This window comes from Malus domestica, chromosome 02 (genome assembly GCF_042453785.1).
Source record: "Malus domestica chromosome 02, GDT2T_hap1".
Lineage (NCBI taxonomy): Eukaryota > Viridiplantae > Streptophyta > Magnoliopsida > Rosales > Rosaceae > Malus > Malus domestica.
In genome coordinates this window covers 30,568,687-30,590,200 of record NC_091662.1, presented here as the reverse complement: position 1 = coordinate 30,590,200, position 21,514 = coordinate 30,568,687, and the positions used below count along the sequence as shown (strand labels likewise).

Genomic DNA, 21,514 nt, shown 5'->3' with positions numbered 1-21,514 from the left:
TGGGGTTTGATATCGAAATGGAGGATTTGTAGATCACATCCTTGGTTCCTTTGGCTATGCTGATAGCAATATCTTGTAACTTATGCCAACCAAGGAAAGAAATCTATCTACTGATGAAATATAATCCTGGAGTGAACCAAAGGAAAAGAACTCATAAACCAGAGCTCATCTAAATCCATCAGCACAAAAACCAACCAAGTGAACCACATTGACATGGTGAATATGGCCCATTGTTAAGTACTTCATGGCAACAAAGCATTCAGAAAAAAGCATTCCTTTAAAAATAGTTCCGTATGCTCCTTGGCCCAACTTGTACTTGAATTGATTTGTAAACCTCTTAATATCTGCATGGGAATATATGCTTGGCTTAAGATCTTTGTAGTCCGCTGAAAACTTATCAAATTTCATTCGATTCTCTTTTTACTTTTGTCAGTGCTATAGGCGTGATATGCCGCAATGACCAGCAGTTACAGAACAAATGAACCCAGGGTTACTCCTGCAAATAGATAGATATTATCCATGAGTGTAAACATTTATTCTCAAGTGTCCTTTGGACATGAAACAAAGCTCCTACACAACTCACCCTTGCAAACGTCTTTGTTTTGCCTGCAAAAGACAGTTGCAAAAATTAGACTGTCATTTCTCGAAATTAATCAATATCGCACTTGGTGCGATGGCAAGTGTCTTCGCCCATGAGCGGTAGGTCTTGGGTTTGAGACTTTGGAGCAGCCTCTCCATAAAATGGGGGTAAGGCTAGCCGACATTCACCTTTCACAGACCCTGCGTAAAGCGGGAGCCTTGTGCACTGGGTACGACCTTTTTTAATCAATATGGTTACCACAAATATAAGCCGTTAATTACATGAAAGCGGAAAAATCACAGCATGTAGCAGAGTATACCGATCATCATCATTCAAAACATCATGAGCTGAATGGATTCAAAATAAGATTTAGACGTGTTATCCTTACTTGGTTTCCTCCTGTCAACAAGTTCAATTTCGCTCTTGGTGCCATTGTTCTTCAATCTACACCTCTTGCCCTTTGCTTCACATTTGATTCAATTTGGTTTAGACCATTTGAAATGCATTTGAAATGCAGTGTTTTAATTTCATTTCCCACCCGACCACCAAATGGAACTGATGAAACACCATACGCCTTTATACAAGATTGCAGGGCAGGGAAGCTTTCAAATAATTGAAAGAACGAAGAAACGCCATAAATTCTGTTGCCAGGGACACTGAGGCAAGGGGACTTGCTATATATAGAAGGAAGGAGAGAGGGTGGGATAAGTCCATGAAATCCATGGAATCAGTGAGGGAGGCTTAAAGAGAGTTGGTTGGATTGTGTGATTCGGTCAGGGGAAATTACTAGGAGAGAAATAGAAAGGGAAAAATGGGTATTTGGTGGATGGTTACAGAGACAGAATAGGTGAGGGTTTATGTATTTTTTATTCCGGCCCTAGAAAATTATAGTCTCACAATTGCCTCTAACCATTCATCTGAGGGGCAACCTGTTCCCCTTGAAGATGAATTATTATCCAAAGAGCTACCTGTTGAACCGTCCGTCGGGAAAGAAGATCTACATGACGACCAGCTTATTCGTCAGTTAAAACACTCACATCTTCGCTCCAAATGTTTGCCCAACGACCGATGTCTTAACCTACGAACTCTAGCCATCCTGTAAATTTATTCAATCAACCCAGTTTGTTGACTGATTTTGCCCTACTAAACTTATATTCTGTCGGTTAAAAAAGGTGAAACCGACGAAATCTTCTGTCGCGCAATAGTTGACAGGGCAAGCCATAAATTCTAGTAGTGCAAGCATAGCATCTGCTGGAATAAGTAGTTCTTAGATGAATCCAAGAACTAAAGGATTTAGTCTTATAATTTTAGATGTATACTAGCAAGTGTACCCGCCCGTTGCCGCGGGGCTTGAAACATTGTTGAAGATGTAGAAAGTTTTGAAAAATATATATGCTAAAGAGTGGTGTTTATATACATATATTACATACATATGTTTACAAAGTGCTATTTACATTCATACATTACATGACAAAAGTTGGAGATGTTGTTATGCCCTCCTCAAAGATTGTTTTCAAAAGTTATGAGTCTATCTCATGGAGTATTTTATGTTTACAACTATACAAAGTTAAAAAAATTCAGTTTTATTCCACTAAAGGCATCCAAAATACGACAATGCTGAACTGAAAATCAAAAGAAGAAGGAATTAAAAACCTAATTTGATCACTCATGAATTGAATAACCCTAAACCATACGATTTGAACTAAATGAAAATGTAAAGATGAAGGGAAATTTGTCATAATTTCATTATGCAAGATTTCACTATGCTAGATTTCATTTTAGGCACCAAAACAAATTCATAAAATTAAAGTTGGGGTTTCCATATTCTCTATTGGGTATCGAAAGTCGTGAAAAGCTTGGAAATAACAAATCAAGTGTTTACCTGCAGATTAAGTGTTCTGTTTTCATCCTGCAAAAAACTCAAATTCCAGAAACAACAAAAATGCAAACTTCATATGGAAATTGAAGGTTTACCTGCTGATCAAGTGTTTTGTTTTCATCCTGCAACTTGGTTACCTAAAAAACAAAAAAAAAAGATCCATTAACAATATAGAAACCAAATACATATTGAACACTCTATACCTCACATGTACAGACCAAATATGGAAGTCAAAATAGACATTCAAAACTGATACAAAAATACTACATAAATTCTTTTCAACCCTATCTGTCTTAAAATAAAATTAAAGGGGTCATATTGCAGAACAAAAGTATACCACCTGCAGCAAGCTTCAGCTCTGTCTCCAATGGAGCAATGATGGACTCAACAGATAGCATTTCATCGTCTTTCTGTGCAGCGTGAACTCTTCAAAGTGTGACTTCTGCTGCAATATTTTGATATAAAACAAAACCCCCATAATCAGATTAATTAGGGTTTTTTCTTCATAGTTTCATGTACTTCAAAAGATATATGATGTAAATTATACTTGAGTATTATCACTGTATAAAAAATACTAAACGGATATATCACATTTAAGCTTAAGTATGCTGATTACCGAAAACTTTAAATGGTTCTTCAAATTATCATTGTTTACATCAAGAAATCATTGAAACATTGTTGAAGATGTAGAAAGTTTTGAAAAATATACATGCTAAAGACTGTTTATATACATATATTACATCCATATGTTTACAAAGTGCTATTTACATTCATACATTACATGACAAAAGTTGGAGATGTTGTTATGCCATCCTCAAGGATTGTTTTCAAATGCTATGAGTCTATCTGATGGAGTATTTTATGTTTACAACTATACAAAGTTAAAAAATTCAGTTTTATTCCGCTAAAGGCATCCAAATCCATAACTATGTTACTGGCACCTTTTTCATTTTGTACGACAATGTTGAACTGTAAATCAAAAGAAGAAGGAATTAAAAACATAATTTGATCACTCATGAATTGAATAACCCTAAATTGCATACAAATTGAACTAAATGAAAATCTAAAGATGAAGGGAAATTTGTCATAATTTCATTATGCAAGATTTCACTATGCTAGATTTCATTTTAGGCACCAAAACCAATTCATAAAATTAAAGTTGGGGTTTCCATTTTCTCTATTAGGTATCAAGAGTCGTGAAAAGCTCGGAAATAACCAAAGTACACACCTAAGAAAAACATAAGCAATAAACCATTTCCAACTCCTCAAGTCATTCATCAAACATGGTAATACAATCATCGAGACACACTCAATCATTTATCCTAAACCTAAATAAGAATAATTAGGTTTAGGATTAATACCCAAACAGTCAAGCCTTCACTTCTACTTGTTTTGGTCCTTGCTGCAAAAATGCAGGCCTGTCGTTATGCTCCTCTGGATATGGCGTCAAAAAGTATTTTTCCTGCCTACCCTCAACATCCTAATACATGGATAATGCAGCTTGGTTAACAACTCTCCTCCTATGCTTCTTCAAAGCTCAAAACTTTCACACTCAATGGATCAAATAAGCCTTGTTTTTAATACCCTTTTGGAGTTTGATCTTTAAGTCAGTTAAATTTTTTATTTATTTTGTCTGATTTGAATTTGTGGGTTTTATCTCCCAATCTCAAAAGCTTATAGTTTTATATATTAACAATCCACACAAAAATAAATATCACTTGTATGATAATCATTTTCTAATCCCCATAAATAAACAACTCAATATCTTCTTCCAATCCCAATTCTTCTATCATATAATTGCCATTAATAATCACATATGTGAAATCGTAATCTATGTGATAGAATTGAGAAATAATAAAAACTCAAATTCCAGAAACAACGAACATGCAAACTTCATATGGAAATTGAAGGTTTACCTGCAGATCAAGTGTTCTGATGTCATCCTGCAACTTGGTTACCTTAATAAAATTATATTAAAATTAAAAAAAAAAAAAGGATCCATTAACAATATAGAAACCAAATACATATTGAACACTATACCTCTCACATGTACAGACGATATATGGAAGCCAAAATAGACACTCAAAACTGATACAAAAATACTACATAAATTTTTGTAGTATTTTTGTATCAGTTTTAAAATAAAATTAAAGGGGTCATATTGCATAACAAATGTATAACTCCTGCAGTAAGCTTCAGCTCTGTCTCCAATGGAGCAATGATAGACTCAACGGGTAGCATTTCATCATCTTTCTGTGCAGCATGAACTCTTCAAAGTGTGACTTCTGTTGCAATATATTGATATAAAACAAAACCCTCACAATCAGATTAATTCGAGTTTGACGACCAAGCAGAGGCCGAATCAATTTTGTTGACGATCGTAGCAAGAACCTTGGGAGTAAGAGAACTCGTAATCCAAGATAGGATCATCTGGTCAGTCTGGATCCATTCATTATATAATGGATTGACTTTATCGGTGAATTTACCATTGTCATCAAGAAGAAAGAGGGGCATTGAGTTTCGCCAGTAACATAAGAGAGTAAGTTGCGGCTGCGCAGCAAGGGAAGAAACTGAGCATGCCAAAGAGGGTAGTTGTTGCGGTCGAGCTTGATCGTAAGAAAATTTGTGATGGAGGGAGCAGCGGAGGAGGAAGAAGATGCCATAGTTTAGGATCTGCAAAAGAGAAAAAAATTATAATAGGAACCGTTGTCGTTAGACGCTGGCTCGTGATACCATGAAAGATAGTAAATATGATTTGCAGAATCTCAACTCTTAATTAGAGTGAGCGATGTTCATTGATATTTATAGGAGTACTATACAAACACACGTAGAACTAGGATTACAATCTAAACAGGACGTGGACTAAATATAAGTTAAGTCAGGATGAAACTTGTTCTGCAGTAGGCATGTCGTCTGAGGATTCCATGTTGGAATTGGATTGTGATTGTGCAGTAGCAAACAGAGATGGAATGGGATTTGGTTTATCATTTTCTTCATAGTTTCATGTACTTCAAAAGATATATGATGTAAATTATACTTAAGTATTATCACTGTATAAAAAAAATACTAAACGGATATATCACATTTAAGTTTAAGTATGCTGATTACCAAAATACTTTAAATGGTTCCTCAAGTTATAATTGTTTACATCAAGAAATTAATTATATACCCTCTGTTTCTATAATATATGTATCTTTGATTATAAAATCAATAGAACTTTTTACTATTGATCTTAGCATAATAGAACAGATAAGAGCTAATGAGATCGAGCTAAGCTACTTCACCTCTTCCATAAGACCACGTCTCCACCCAAGCCTAGACATCCCGACATTGCCAAGATAGGTGTGTCGTCCTACCTGCAAGATTTACATAGAAATGAAAATTTGAAAGAGGTTTAAGCATGAACAAATTGTAAAACCGCAAAACTTAATAGCACCAAATTGTGTTGCAAGCAAGCACCAACCCTCATGAATAAAAGGTGGGTACACAAAATTGGCAGGAGATGAACTTGTTTCATGAAACGCAGCTCTGAGCGACGGCAATCTTCGGTTCTAGCGAGGAAATGTTACATGATCTCAAATCACCTCCAATTGGTAATTATGTAAAGAAATAGTTACACGAAAAATCACATATATATATTTTTGAACCCAATCTACCAATTCAGTGCAACAAAAGCAAGAGGTGAGTTGGGAAAAAGCATACCTTCACAAAGCTAAAAGCTTTTGATATTCCACGACTTTCTTCTTGTTCTTCTTCTTCCTTCTGAACATCTTCTGATTCAGGGATGGCAGCTCTGCAGCCTATTTCAGTATCCCCATATCAGTTTAAATTTTTTTAAGGTTTAAATACAAAATTGGGCATAATAAAAACTGAACCAAAAAGTCTTAATTGCTTAACCAAGTGAGAGAGGATTTTGGAAAACAGCGCCAGGCGGCTACGGCGTCCACAGTAGGCTTATTGGCTTTCTTGGCATCAACCCCAATCTTATCAAAGCAGAGACTCCCATTGGGCCGCAGAATCTAAACGAAATCCTACCATAATCTCACTGTCACATAAAAATTAAAAATTAAACAACTAAATTTGCCCCAAAATATTGTTTATACTTGTCATGCATATATATAGTATTGATTACCCAGAAAAAAAATGGAAAATTCCACAACCCAGTAACCAAAATTGGAATAATAATACAAAAGTTTTACCAATTGTAGAAAGATAGAGGAGATATTGAGCATGAACATTAGATTAGAGCCTTAAGAGTCTTAATTTAATAAGAGGAGTCTTAATTCAATATTGAATAAGAATATTAATTTAATAAAAGTTAATACTCAATCAACCAAGTTCCCCATTTCAAACTACCCATCAAATATTTAACAGCAATACAAGCAATAACAAACAAAAAATTTAAACTACTCCAAAAACTAAAACCCTTTTAATTTACCATGTGTATTCAATGATTTGCTTCTGGTAAAAATAGGAAATAAGGAATAATTATTTGGAGATGGAATCTCATATAGAGCTAGCAGAGGAAGCAAAGAAGATATGCAAAAGAAAATTAAGAGATCATTATATTACAAAAGCTATAGAAGCAAATTAAGAGATCATCATATTTGGAGACAGAGACACATATAAAGCTGCAAAAACAAATTATTACTGCTAACAAAAACTGACCTAATTAATTGGATATCCTGGCAAGTACTGATCAAATGTTTTATTACAAAAAAGAGGTAACTGAGAAACCTCATACCTGAGAACTGAATTTAGAAGCTGGACTATGCTGCTGAAGTGAAGCAAGAAGTAACTGCTCCATTTCAAATCCCGCAAATCAGAGTTTGCAGCTGTATTAATGCCATTTTAAATTTGACATTCGTCTCAATCTGTATCATGTGTTTATAGACGTTTAGTTATAATCATAAAACTCAAATTTTTGGTTCAGAAGTTCAATGATGGTTATATGATGTCTACGTTGAGGGTAACATGCGGAGAAATTTTGGGGATAATATTGTTCAAAAAATTATCAACAATGTAGATTCTCCAAGAAATTATACTCTTACGGCCTAAAATAAAGAGTTAGCCTTCATGAGGTGAAAGCAACACATATAAGTCTAATGCTCCAAACCAAAAAAGATACATTGTAAGGTCAACAATTACAACTTCATAGTTTGTCATGGTATTCTGATGTACAAATTAACTAACAAACCTTGAATTCCTCAAATGTTAGTTTCGGAATAATTTTTCAGTCACCGCTACAATCAAAACCATAGCTATTGTCTGGAAATAATGCCTGTAGCAAATTGAAACCAGATCATCATGTTAGACATTGAAATACAACAACAACAAAGCCTTTTCCCACTAAGTGGGGTTTTGTTCTGGATTCATTTTCATAAGGATTCGACGTGATCATGGAGTGCCGGCTGTCGACTACCTGACGCCCTCCCCCTCCTCCTTTATCCGGGCTTGGGACCGGCCATGTAAGACATAGGCGGAGTTATGTTAGACATTGAAATAATGAACAAAAATGATGATACTAATAAGACATAAATTACAACTGATGTTGTGTAGTTTAATATGACAGCAACATGGATAGCTGGTAACCAAAGATAATTAACAGATAAGAATGTATCATTGTATAGTTAGCTCTCCGGTATATAGTTATCATTGTATAGTTAATCTGTATCAATTTGTGTATAAAACACTTAGCCTAAATTTATACAGGTATGCATCAAATAATGACACATTGTCATAGTACTATCTAAGTGTTAATTCCATTGGGGATAGAATGGACGGAGGGGGTTCCAAGTTCTTCCTAAAACAAAAGGCTAATTCCATTAACAAAAAATGGAACCACAGTAAAGCTTTATGAACCTTGTACACCTATTGTGAATATATTATGTCAACGTGGTTCTTTCTTTTTTTCTCAAATCGCAATATTCTTGACCTGTGTTCTGAAAATCCATTAAAAATACAAACAGAGTCCAAGCTTTCAGCTTCCGTCAGGCTTTTATTCTCCGTCTTTTTTTTTTTCGCCGTCAATCAAACAGACGGAGACGTTTTCCTATTGTTTTGGTGAACGAATATAAAAAAGTATAAGAGGAAGGGAATAGGGGAATTCGGCCAGCCATGAAGCTCAGCCAAGAAGAGCAGCCAACCTCCTCCGAGTCGAATCGGAAAATGACGTCATGGGCTGCCTTAGAGAGACTGCCCACGCGCTCCAGAGCAAGAAGAGGTATTCTACTCGAGGAAGATCAAGAACAAAACAGAGAGATTGATGTGAAGGAACTTGGATTAGTAGAAAGGAAAAACGTTTTGGAAAAAAAAAACCACAAACCCAGAAAAATAATGAAAAAATTTCTAATCCCCCTCCAACTCACGAACCCAGAAAATTAATGAAAATTTTTCTAATCGTTAAATTGGATTCCACAAAGTCATGAAACTTTTTCTAAAATGTAATAGGTGTAGAAAGTACCTGTGGTGATGAGGAATAGTTTCAGACCAACCTCGATGGCCGCTGTCGCCGGATTTCCGTCGGAAAACTCGAAACCGAACCGAACTCCTAGGTTCTAGGGAGATGATGATGATGCGAAATTCAATATGCAAAATGTGAAGGAGAGGAATTTCAATTGGAAAGATCTGGAGCAAAGTTGCTGCTGAAATTTGGGGAAGAGAGCTCCAGAAGGTTTTCAATTCGAATAGATGTCGTTCAGGAAGGAAGAAATCACGAAGGAAGCAGAGATCGCAAAGCAGAGACCGCGTAGCAGAGATGGAAGGGAGACCGCGAAGCTTTCTCAGTTTTAAGTTTCTCGTGGTTTCTGAAGAAGTCGAGAGTTTTCTACTAGACGGAGTACAGAAATCAAAATGTTTTTCATGTTCGATAATGGCAGTCGTCCATGTTGCAATGACGTTACATCACTTCGAAGATCACAAAGATTCAATTTTCATACTATAGTAAACATAATTCTCAGAATATTAACTAAGAAATTCTTACATAGAAGACTAAAAACAAAGAAAAATAAAATTATTTATGTTGACTACAAAGGACTTCAAAGCTACGCACAGAAGCCCCAAAAAACGAAGAACAAATTGTCCTGAAACAATGCACACAGCCAAATCATTTAACTGTAGACATCGAAATTTTGGTAAATAAATGTTGACTGATAAATCAAAGTTTCAACGCTCATGTATTACATAAATTTTACACGTAGTGTGTGACTCGACGAAAAATTGAAATGAGTCGGAAAAGTCATCAAATAAGACACGTGTCAACACTTGGCAGAAACGACTTATTTCATCTGGAATATTATATTCAAAATTAGGCCTTGAAAAATTCTATAAATAGAAGCCAATTTCATTCATTTAGGGGAACCAAATTCATATTACACCTTGAAGCTCTGAAGCTCTGAAACTCCGAAGCTCTCAAGCATCCAGGTTCCCGAAGAACCAAGAAAGCCTTCTTCGTTCTTCGTTCATCGTTCTTCCAAGATCAAGCCCCGACGGCCCTTGGATCAACAATCATCTACCTTCAAGATCAAGTCCCGACGGCCCTTGAAGAACTTTCACCAATTCAAGATCAAGCCCCGACGGCCCTTGAAGAAAGTGTTATTCGTTCATCATCCGTTCATCCTAAGATCAAGCCCCAACGGCCCTTTGGATCAACAACGTCGACAAATCCACACATCCAACCATCCTTCAAGATCAAGCCCAAAAGCCCTTGAAGACCCGTTCATCACTATTCTTCAAGATTAAGCCCAAAAGCCCTTGAAGATCCGTTCATCCAAGATCAAGCCTCGACGGCCCTTGGATCAATCGCACATCCACAAACCAATACCTTACGGAGATCGAATCAGAGGATCAAATTAGAGAGAGATTGTAACCCAAAATAATCATCAAATACAAAATATTTGTTTGTGCACGTTGTTCTTGTCTCTTTCGTTTCGGGAATTTTCCGTGTTCACAAATTGGCACGCCCAGTGGGACAATCTCTACCTCTCATCTCTTTCTCTGTTCAAGAAATTCAAGCACACTTCATGGCTTCAAACAAAGAACAAGTCATGACCATCGGCGCTACCTCTATTGAAGAACAACTAGTTCAGATGAAGGAAACAATTGCAAGGCTGATAAAGACTGCGGAGGAGAAAAACTTGCAAACCGTTGGACTTATCAACCGTCTGGAGGCGCATCATGGCGTCAAAGCGAACCCAAGCTTCATTCCAACTAAGAGGACCGAAGAAGGTCTCAACCCAAACGCCTACGAACTCATGTTAAAGGCTGGGTACGACTTTGCTTCCTCTTCAAATCTTGAGAAGAAGGTTTCAAACACCATCAACGACAAAGATCATGACTTCACCGAGACTCAGAAGAAGTTGGAAAAGCATGATTACGGAGTTGACAACAACAGAGCTAGACTTGGCTTCACACCAAATGCACCCGTGAAGATTTCAAGTAAAGCAAAAAATGCTAGCACTCGACACATCAGCTTGAGGATTGAACAAGATCAAGAGGAGCCTCAACCTCCTATTCGAGTGTCAGTCTTCGATAGGCTGAATCGTTCAAAACCCAGAAGGTCGGCACTTGATCGCATTGGTGGGCAAGACCGAACTTCCATCTTCAAACGGCTTAACACGCCAACACCCCAAAGCTCTGTTTTTGAAAGGTTGTCAAAACCTAAGAAACAAAGCAGCAAGGCTGGCTCTCCTCCCCAACGATCGGCTTTGGAAAAACTTGAAGAAACCAAGAAGCATTCTAGAAATAGGAAGACAACGCCAAAGGAAGAAAAGCTCGACGGTCTAGCAGGAAAAGACGACGTTCGAAGCTTGATTCATTCAAGGATAAAGCGCCAAACAGCTTGGGAGGTCGACACAAAAGGACCACTGAAGGTAAAGAGGCGCACCATCATCTACGCCGGCCAATCTTCACGCCAACAAGCCCAAGAAGACAAAGAAGATGAAATCATGGAAGAAGACGTCACTTCCGGCTTTGTCAACTCAAAATCTTCACCTCAATCGCTGGGGGCATGCTCCAAAACCATGCCAGTTGAGCCAAGCGAAGTTGAAGGAATGACTCATGTCACTCTAGAGAAACTGCAGAAGAAGCATACGTCTCATCCACAAGTCCGCCAATCGGAAATGGGGCAAAGCAGCTCTTGTCAACCTTCAAAGAAAAGTGAAAGTGTTGAAGATGATGAAATGACGACACAAATATCGTCCATCCCCATCACGATGCGCGATTTCTTCCCCAAAGACTTCTTCAATCACTCAGTCAAGGCTCCTTGCTATGAAGATTGCGAGGAACGACTCTCCTGGATCGCTTGACGAACCAATAAACGCTCCTCGCCTGCATGAGCCTAACTGCATGGCACAATGCTCATTGTTCGCACGAGCCTAAACTGCATGAACCAAAGCTCATCGCCTGCACGAGCCTAAACTGCATGGCACAACAAAGCTCCTAGTCTGCACGAGCATAAAAGGCAACACCAACACTTCTTGCCTGCACGAGTCTAAACTGCATGGCACAAAGCTCCTGGTCTGCACGAGCATAAAAGGCAACACCAACGCTCCTGGTCTGCACGAGCATAAAAGGCAACACCAACGCTCCTTGCCTGCACGAGTCTAAACTGCATGGCACAAAGCTCCTGGTCTACACGAGCATAAAAGGCAACACCAACGCTCCTGGTCTGCACGAGCATAAAAGGCAACACCAACACTCCTTGTTCGCACGAGCCTAAACTGCACGAACCAAAGCTCCTGGCCCGCAAGAGCATAAACTGTGTACGACAAAATCATCATCAAAATCACTGTTAAATTCATCACTCATTTGAACTACGTTACGACTTGATCTCTTCTTTGGAGAGGTACGTAGGCAACTCGAATATTCAAAATTTGAGTTCAGTCACACCAAAATAAGGAATAAAGATTTTATTAAAAGTTTTGATGCTATTACAATTTCTTTGTACAAAAAAAAAAGAAAAAAAAAGAGATAAATGTTTTATGTATTTACAAAATATATATATATAAGTGGCCACAGGAAGCAACCCCTTTAGCCACAATACTACAAGCGGCTCCCAGAGCCTAATCTCTCTGCAAGTCAAAAGCCCAGGCTTCTCTCCAATTTACTGGCCCAGAAGCCCAAAGACCGGTTGATGCCATAGGCCCCGCAAGAGGCCCATTCTGCTTCTTCTTCGTCGATGGGATCGTGTTGATAACCCTCAACGCTCCGAATTCGTCAAGGTTCTCTGATCTCGCCCAGCTCACTCTTCGACCTCCACAACAACCGCCTCAACGACACCGTTTCTCCTCTCGTCAATTGCACCAAGCTCAAGCTTCTCGACCTCGCCGACAACAACCTCTGGGGACCCTTTCCAGACAATCTCACCCGGCTTCTCACGCTCGGGCTCCAGAACAACGCCATCTCCGGTGAAGTCATTGACCTCTCTATAGCAATAGCCAACGACGACTACCCTAGAGGCGCCGGCAAAAAACCACTCTCAACCCCCCTCCCATGGAATCCCTAGACGTCTCTCTCTGTCCAAATTCACCTCCCCGCATCCCCAAATTTCCTGTTCTGCTTCCAAGGAATCATTCCCCGGCGATAACACGCCAAGCACTTTTTGTATCATAGAAGAGCCGGAGACGGTGCAGGACTTTGTGCAGATGCAACTACAGGAAATTTAGGACAACATAAGAAGCCGGCACAACAAGATTTTTCTTCTCATGGAAGAGCTAAGGAGATTGCGGGTGCAGCAACGGATAAAGATGGCGAGAGATATGGATGAGGCTTGTGAGGAAGAGTCAAATGAGATGCCTGACATTCCATCCACTATCCCTTTTCTCCCTCATATGACACCAAAGACGTTGAAGCAGCTCTACCTCACAAGCTTATCTATGATATCTAGTGTAATTGTATTTGGGGGTCTCATTGCGCCATCGTTGGAACTAAAATTAGGTATAGGAGGTACCTCGTATGAAGATTTCATTCGTAGCATGCATCTGCCTTTACAATTAAGTCAGGTTGATCCTATTGTGGCATCCTTCTCCGGTGGGGCAGTGGGTGTCATTTCAGCATTGATGTTGATTGAAGCTAATAATGTTGAGCAGCAAGAGAAGAAAAGGTGCAAATATTGCCATGGAACTGGGTACTTGGCCTGTGCTAGATGTTCTGCAAGTGGAGTGTGCTTGAACATCAATCCTATATCAGCATCTAGTGCATCAGACCAACCTTTGCGAGTGCCCACAACTGAGAGGTGCCCAAATTGCTCTGGTGCTGGAAAGGTCATGTGCCCGACATGCCTGTGCACTGGGATGATGATGGCAAGCGAGCATGACCCGCGGATTGATCCATTTGACTAAAGCAAACCAGATGAATAACTTAGCGGTGTTATCTCCTCGTTGATGCAGCTCGGGAATATTTTCCATTCCGGCCCTGATTTCTCCCAACAACTCCATGCCCTCTCCTCCACGGGCAGCCCTCTCTCTCCAACGCCCTCAAGAGAGCCCAAGCCCATCAGAGAAGAGACTGCATCGAGCAGCAGCAGCAGCCGCTCTTAACCATCAAAGTCGAGCTCGAGCAGCTCATCATCCCCATCCTTGACGACCCAAGTGTCAGCAGAGTCATGAGAGAGGCAGGTTTCTCCAGCACCAACGTCAAGAACAACTTGGAGGACTCGTCAACGTCCTCCATTTTCCAGTGTTACAGCTGCTCCGCCAACTCTTCCTCTCCCACAATTTGCGAGCGGACCAAGCAGGTTTTGGCTGATGATGTCGTACAAATCCCAAAAAGATGGCAGATTGGTGTTTGGCATGGATGGATCTTGGTTTTTTTCTTCTTCTGTTTTTGCGATAAACCCAGATGGAATGTTTAAACAATTCTGGATGGTTAATTATGTGAAGCACGTCGGCATAGCATGGCAAATAGGGCAGCGTCTCCGCCGTTAAACATAATCCTTTGCAGCAATTGGCAGTGCAACAGATGCGCAGTGGCAGTGCTCGGTGGCAGTACAACGGGTGTGCAGCGGTTGTGCTCGGTGATTGGGCTCAGTCGCTGTGCTCTGGGTTCTAGCTGGATCCGACATCAAGGTCACCTACTCCACCTTCTCCTCCGTCTTTTGCCTCGCAACTGCCAACGACTTCAACGACCGCCGTCAAACGACTAGCCGGTCATGAAGTTCGAAGCACCATCTTCTCGGCCTCCTTGCTCCCTGCCTGCAAAATCCTCTACCCATCACCCAAATTTATACAGAAAATAAAAATAAAAAAAATGGATGGTGGAGCAAAGTGATGCTGGCACCACGTGAAAAAAAAAGAGGTGCATCAGGCACCATGTGCAAATAAAAAAAAATAAAAAAAACATATATAATAATATATATAAATGAATGGTGCATCTGGCACCATGTGCCAGCAAAAAGAAAAAAAAATATAAATGAAATTGTTTATGCGTCTGCCACCATGATTAAAGAAAAAATAAAAAAATAAAAAAAGGAAATGTTTGATCTTTGGTCCGTCTGGCACCATGTGGAAAATGGGTGCACCATGATTAAAGAGAAAATATACAGCCAAAAAAAAAAACAAAAAAAACATGTTCAGAGAAATAAAGTCCATTTTATTTTTCTAGAAATTTTACATTATACATACCTTAAAAAAAAAGTCAAATCAAATTTACAGGAAAGGATCTTCAAGGATGATCATGTGGTGCCTCAGTACTCGACGGAGCTCCAGAAAGACGAAGCACCGGAGGTGGATCAACTGAAGCCTCCACACTTGGTAAAGCTCCAGAAAGACGAAGCGCCAGAGTTTGATTTTCCGGAGCCTCAACATTTGGTGAAGCGCCAGATGACGAAGGCAGAAGATGCCTCGGGAGTAACGCCATAAACCTTTGATGATCATTTCGAGCCCGAACTTCACACTCCTGCAGTTGGTCTAGCTTCTTCTTCATGCTCGTTGAGTAACTAGTTGCTAGCATATGCAACTCTTTATTCTCGTGCCTAAGCCCTCTGATCTCCTGCCGAAGACTAGCCACCTCGGCCATCAAAGACTCAACCTGACGAGATCGAGCAAGAAGGCGTTGGCCCATGTTTGATACTGAGCCCGCACATTGGACGCTGAAGGCCAGAGAGTCTTGAACAGCCATCTCGTCGGACCGCTTGGAAAGCATCTTACTATCCCTAGGAGTGAGAAGATTTCTAGCAACCACTGCAGCCGTTGCGTCATTCCTCATCACAGTGTCCCCAACCGTAAGAGGTTCGTTGGAGGATACGAAGGACAGCTGCCAAATGTTGCCTGGAGAAGACATGTCAATATCTTCTTCGATATTCAAGTCAAGACGACGGTCAGATGGGAAAGACATTTCCGAAGGTGTTCAACAAAATGAAGAGGTCGGGCAAATTAAAGATCTCAGATATGCAAAAGGGGAGTTTTTTTTCACAGGTAGAAATTCAAGTGTGCTTTGAATGTCTTGCGTACCTCTATAAAAAAACAGCATGCGATGGGCTTTCAGAGATCGAAGAGGCGAGTTCAGAGATCGATGAAGCGCCTGCTTTCTCCAAAGCTAGGCCTACTCAAGGATCACGGACTGATCTCAAAAATCGAAGAAGTGTCAGCTTTCTCAGCCTCGTCAGCACCTGTCACACGCAAACTCAGCGTTGCAGAAATCACGGGCAATTTGTCGAAACGCCGATTCCAAACCATCTGTCCTTCTCAGCCTCGTCAGCGTTGCGGAAATCACGGGCAGTTTATCGAAACGCCGATTCCAAACCATCTGTCTTTCTCAGCCTCGTCAGCTTTGCGAAAATCATGGAAAAGTTTGTCGAAGCGCCGATTCCAATCGCATGTCTCTCTCAGCCTCGTCAGCACTTGTCGCATGCAGAAAAAGCTTTGAGGAAATCACGTGAAGTTTACTGTTCAATCATCCAACGGTTGCCGACAGGAGTGAAAGAACAGTACCAGTTATTATTTCCTACAAATGTCGACCTTCACGCTCCATGGCAAGGCAGACATACATAACATTCCGTCATCTCCGACAAATGGCTTTCCAACAAACCCTCTCAACTCACTCAGTGTTCTTCATCCCATAGGATACCTCTGCAAACAAATCTTGAAAAGCAAAAGTATTTCATATCATGAAGGGAGAAAGCAAGAGTATCTCATATCATGCATTCTCCGTGTCCTTTTCCTTGTCTTTGTTCTAACCTGTAGGACAATGAGAAGGAAAGCAATCAGCCAACACTTGGTATCAATCTTCCGATCTGGAACCGACTGCTTGGAACCCTTTTCTGATTGCTTACATGGTATTACTCTCGAGTACTCGTCTTCCACAGTGTGGTAGACAAAGAAGAAACATAAGATGTTAAAGATGAGTACTCGAGAGCAAGGCTGCCAGAAGAAACAAGCAGAGAAGAATGCGGCCCGCACAGTCAACTCAGCAGAATGAGTCTGAGTTGAGTAACTCGAGAAAATGCCACCTTTCACATTCTGCCAAGAGTCTGAGCATGTGGAGACAAGCACAACAAAGCACGTGTCGATTCATCCGCAACTTCTTCAAAAGCAGAAGTACCTCATATCATCAGAGTCAAAAACAAAGATATCTCATGGCATGCTTTTCTTTTACCCTTGCTCTTGCCTGCGGGACAAGGAGAAAGAAAAGCAATCGGTCGGCACTTGGAAAGATTGAGCAAAGAAACAGACCGTCACCTTCACCTCGTGCCTGCTTGCCATGTGTTCGAGTCCACCTTCAAGAATCAAGCCCCGACGGCCCTTGAAGAAACTTCCAGCCCAATTCAAGATCAAGCCTCGACGACCCTTGAAGAAATTTCAAACAAGGTTCAAGAACAAGCCTCAACGGCCCTTGAAGAAAAAATCATCCACCTTCAAGAATCAAGCCCCGACGGCCCTTAAAGAAACTTCCAGCCCAATTCAAGATCAAGCCTCGACGGCCCTTGAAGAAATTTCAAACAAGGTTCAAGAACAAGCCTCAACGGCCCTTGAATAAACAATCATCCACCTTCAAGAATCAAGCCCCGACGGCCCTTGAAGAAACTTCCAGCCCAATTCAAGATCAAGCCTCGACGGCCCTTGAAGAAATTTCAAACAAGGTTCAAGAACAAGCCTCAACGGCCTTTGAAGAAACTTTCAACCCAATTCAAGATCAAGCCTCAACGGCCCTTGAAGAAACTTTCAGCCCAATTCAAAATCAAGCCTCAACGGCCCTTGAAGAAATTTCGAACAAAGTTCGAGAACAAGCCTCAACGGCCCTTGAAGAAATCTCCAGCCCGGTTCAAGATCAAGCCTCGACGGCCCTTGGATCGACATCTACAGTAAGGGGACTTCAAAACGCATCTCCTACACGTGACAAGCACATGTATACGACGCGCCTTGAAGTGGGGGCATTTGTAGACATCGAAATTTTGGTAAATAAATGTTGACTGATAAATCAAAGTTTCAACGCTCATGTATTACATAAATTTTACACGTAGTGTGTGACTCGACGAAAAATTGAAATGAGTCGGAAAAGTCATCAAATAGGACACGTGTCAACACTTGGCAGAAACGACTTATTTCATCTGGAATATTATATTCAAAATTAGGCCTTGGAAAATTCTATAAATAGAAGCCAATTTCATTCATTTAAGGGAACCAAATTCATATTACACCTTGAAGCTCTGAAGCTCTGAAACTCCGAAGCTCTCAAGCATCCAGGTTCCCGAAGAATCAAGAAAGCCTTCTTCGTTCTTCGTTCATCGTTCTTCCAAGATCAAGCCCCGACAGCCCTTGGATCAACAATCATCTACCTTCAAGATCAAGCCCCGACGGCCCTTGAAGAACTTTCACCAATTCAAAATCAAGCCCCGACGGCCCTTGAAGAAAGTGTTATTCGTTCATCATCCGTTCATCCTAAGATCAAGCCCCAACAGCCCTTTGGATTAACAACGTCGACAAATCCACACATCCAACCATCCTTCAAGATCAAGCCCAAAAGCCCTTGAAGACCCGTTCATCACTATTCTTCAAGATCAAGCCCAAAAGCCCTTGAAGATCCGTTCATCACCGTTCATCCAAGATCAAGCCTCGACGGCCCTTGGATCAATCGCACATCCACAAACCAATATCTTACGGAGATCGAATCAGAGGATCAAATTAGAGAGAGATTGTAACCCAAAATAATCATCAAATACAAAATATTTGTTTGTGCACGTTGTTCTTGTCTTTTTCGTTTCGGGAATTTTCCGTGTTCACATTAACCAAGCAACGTATCTAACGATATAAGATCACAAAGATTCAATTTCCATACTATAGAAAACACAACTCTCACAACATTAAATAAAAAATTCTTACAAAAAAGGTTAAAAAGAAACAAACGAAATTATTTACCTTGAGTATAAACGGTTTGAAAGCTAAACGGTTTCAAATCTACACATAGAAGCCTCAAGAAACGAAGAACAAATTGTCCTGAAACAAAACACACAGCCAAATTATACAACCAAGCAACAGATCCAAGAATATAAACAAAAGTCAAACCTGTATAGCATTGGGTAAACTATGGTAATTTGTTGGTATAACTGATCTACATCATTAAATCTGTTGATTTTTTCAGCAGAGAAAAAGATTTTTTTTGTTTTTTCCAAATGAAGTTTATGTTAAACGAAGTATCATTGGTTGTTAAATTGTTGGTATTATACTGTGAATAAGCTGGAATAATTAGTTTGGGCAACTAACTGGAAAGTTGTTTAAAAATGTATTAAATATACTGAAACAGTTCTAATTGAGAAATTTATAAAATGTACTAACTAATTGAAACAAATTATTTAATTGTTTAGTTTCCACTATTGTTAACGAAGTGACATGCATCACACTTCTATTGAACACGTATTTTCCTATTTATATAACTGCGATTAACATGTGGTAGATAAGTTATAAAATGTAAGCAAACACATTGTGTAAGAGCATTTTCTTTTGTGTTGAAGATAAAATTGAAAACAGTGTGTTAATTTAATAAAAAACAACAGATATGGTGGTATTGTAATAAGTATTTTTGAGTAAGAATTTTTGTTTTCATGTGTGGAGGATTTTGGTAGACGATGGGAACATTTTCTATGTAAACACACAAAGTATTTAAGCAAGAACTAATTTGTATTTGTGGAGGCATGTCCATGTATTTAACTGTAGTAAAAAATTAAGATCTATTTATACCGAGCTTGATGAAATAGGGCAATAAGCAAACCTCTGGAGGACCTGTAATTGTTTAATACTGTTGTAACCTTGTGCCAACATAGAAAACACATAAAAGACAAAAAAAAAATACAATTAAAAAGTATAAAGAATTGACAAATGCAATAAAAAAATTATGTGAAAACTTGTAGTAAAAATGGGAATGGAAAAATTAAAATTAGCAAGAAGTGGTAGATAAATATGAGTTCACCTGTTGCAGGAACGTGTATGATTTGACAAAGTGAAATATGGGTTGAAGCAAAGTGAGTATTGTGCAAGACTGTGTAAGTCAATTTTGTGCCCTTTCTATTGTAAGAACAGTAAGAAAAGATGTTCAGAGATGGACCAAATATGTCTCGTTTAGCGTCTCTGCGGAGTACAGAGATGAAATTTGGTAAATTGTTTGGGCTTTAATTATTTAAAGTATTATGCTAGAGTGAGGCCATGAGCCGCAACATGAATACGTAGTTTTATTTTTCAATTGCTTAAGTGTTGTTACATGCTTGTTTTGATATTTTCAATCACTGAATTAAACTATCTATGTACCTTGATGCTTGATCACCATTAGGATGCTTAGAAAAGTTATCGGATGCAATTTTGAACGAATGTCACGTTAAAATTGGTTGTGCTTCTTGTGATTGAGAATTGTAATCTCCTAAGGTAAATATCATGCTCTTAGGGATTATATGGTTTAACAAAAGGATTTTCACCAAGATTAATGAATCACTCATGTTTATATTTAATTCAAATGTCATGGATAAGTTGCATGTAGTGGTATGCGTTTTAGCTTGAATGTCACAAGTAAAACATACACAAGGAAAATCCAACATTCAAAGCATATGTGTTTTCAATTATTTAAGCAATTGGAATAGCTACGTAAGAGTGTTGTTGGTAAATGTTGAACTCTAGCATATTGTCAATCTATTTTTCTTAAATCATTTATTTTATCTTGAATTTCCTCATTTACTTGTTTTGTTTAAGTTGAATCATTATTCCCTAAAACCAATTCCCATTTTAGATATTTGTTTAAGTCACATCCAATAATATTTAGTTTCGTTAAATTAGTGTAATTCTTAGAGTTAAATAAGTTAAATACATAAAAACTCGTAAATTGTTTATATCAGTCCCTGAGGAGATCGACCTTGCTTGAGCCATTCTATACTACAAACACTTGTTCTCTTGCAAGAATTTTCTATGGTTTAACCCTTTGTTTTACAAGTGGTAAAATCGCTATCACCTTCCATTTTAGATTTTTTTCTTTCTTTCTTTTAGAAAGTTTGTAAACAAAGTAAAGCTGTCAAGGGCATGGCAATGTGGCATGCCTTCTCCAGTCAATTTTATATATGTGATACTTTCACATGACTAGAAAATCTTGACCGTCGATCGGATTTCAACTAGAGTAGGACTGTGCTGTAAAAATGGGACTCTTTGTTTTTCATATTTTGGTAAGAAAATGGGGGTTTCAATTGATAGCTCCAGTAAAGAGTCCAGGTACAAAGTTAACCTAAAATGACAATAACTTAAGGATTACAAAAAACCATTAATTTCAAGTTATTATGGCAAACCAGAACAAAATTCCCCTTCTAATGAAACCTTTACCCATCTATTATCGTAAAAAGGCCCTCCCAATCACAGTTGTACCGACGCTAGCCATTGATGAAGGCGTGTGCAATATACACTGATCAACGGCTATTAAAAGTCAGTATCCCTAATCACCATTCACCAACCCCATAAAATTTTTTGAAGGTATGTGTGATTTGTCTGCACTTTCTTCCCCTCTAGTCATTCATGTCAAAGATGCATATATCTTTAGACTAGAGAATGGTAGGTTTTTCCTCTCAAGCGATCTAAAGAAAGGGGGCAATC

The 21,514-nt window shown here is 39.1% G+C and overlaps 1 protein-coding gene and 1 long non-coding RNA gene across 2 annotated transcripts; one reads left to right on the top strand and one right to left on the bottom strand.

The window, feature by feature from the left end:
• Positions 1–251: 251 nt before the first annotated feature.
• Positions 252–9,296, bottom strand: LOC103420639 (uncharacterized). Its single transcript, XR_011573780.1, has 13 exons — positions 8,923–9,296; positions 7,657–7,740; positions 7,204–7,333; positions 6,357–6,504; positions 6,162–6,259; positions 5,923–6,010; positions 5,744–5,815; positions 3,821–3,939; positions 2,797–2,904; positions 2,555–2,596; positions 969–2,202; positions 584–606; positions 252–496 (listed from the first exon to the last, which is right to left on the bottom strand). It is a non-coding gene; the product is annotated as an uncharacterized lncRNA (long non-coding RNA).
• A 3,651-nt stretch (positions 9,297–12,947) lies between these two features.
• LOC103440370 (protein ORANGE-LIKE, chloroplastic) lies at positions 12,948–13,875 on the top strand. Its single transcript, XM_008379042.4, is given in 1 exon segment — positions 12,948–13,875. A coding segment is annotated over 1 exon segment (696 nt). The 5' UTR covers positions 12,948–13,102; the 3' UTR covers positions 13,799–13,875.
• Positions 13,876–21,514: the final 7,639 nt, after the last annotated feature.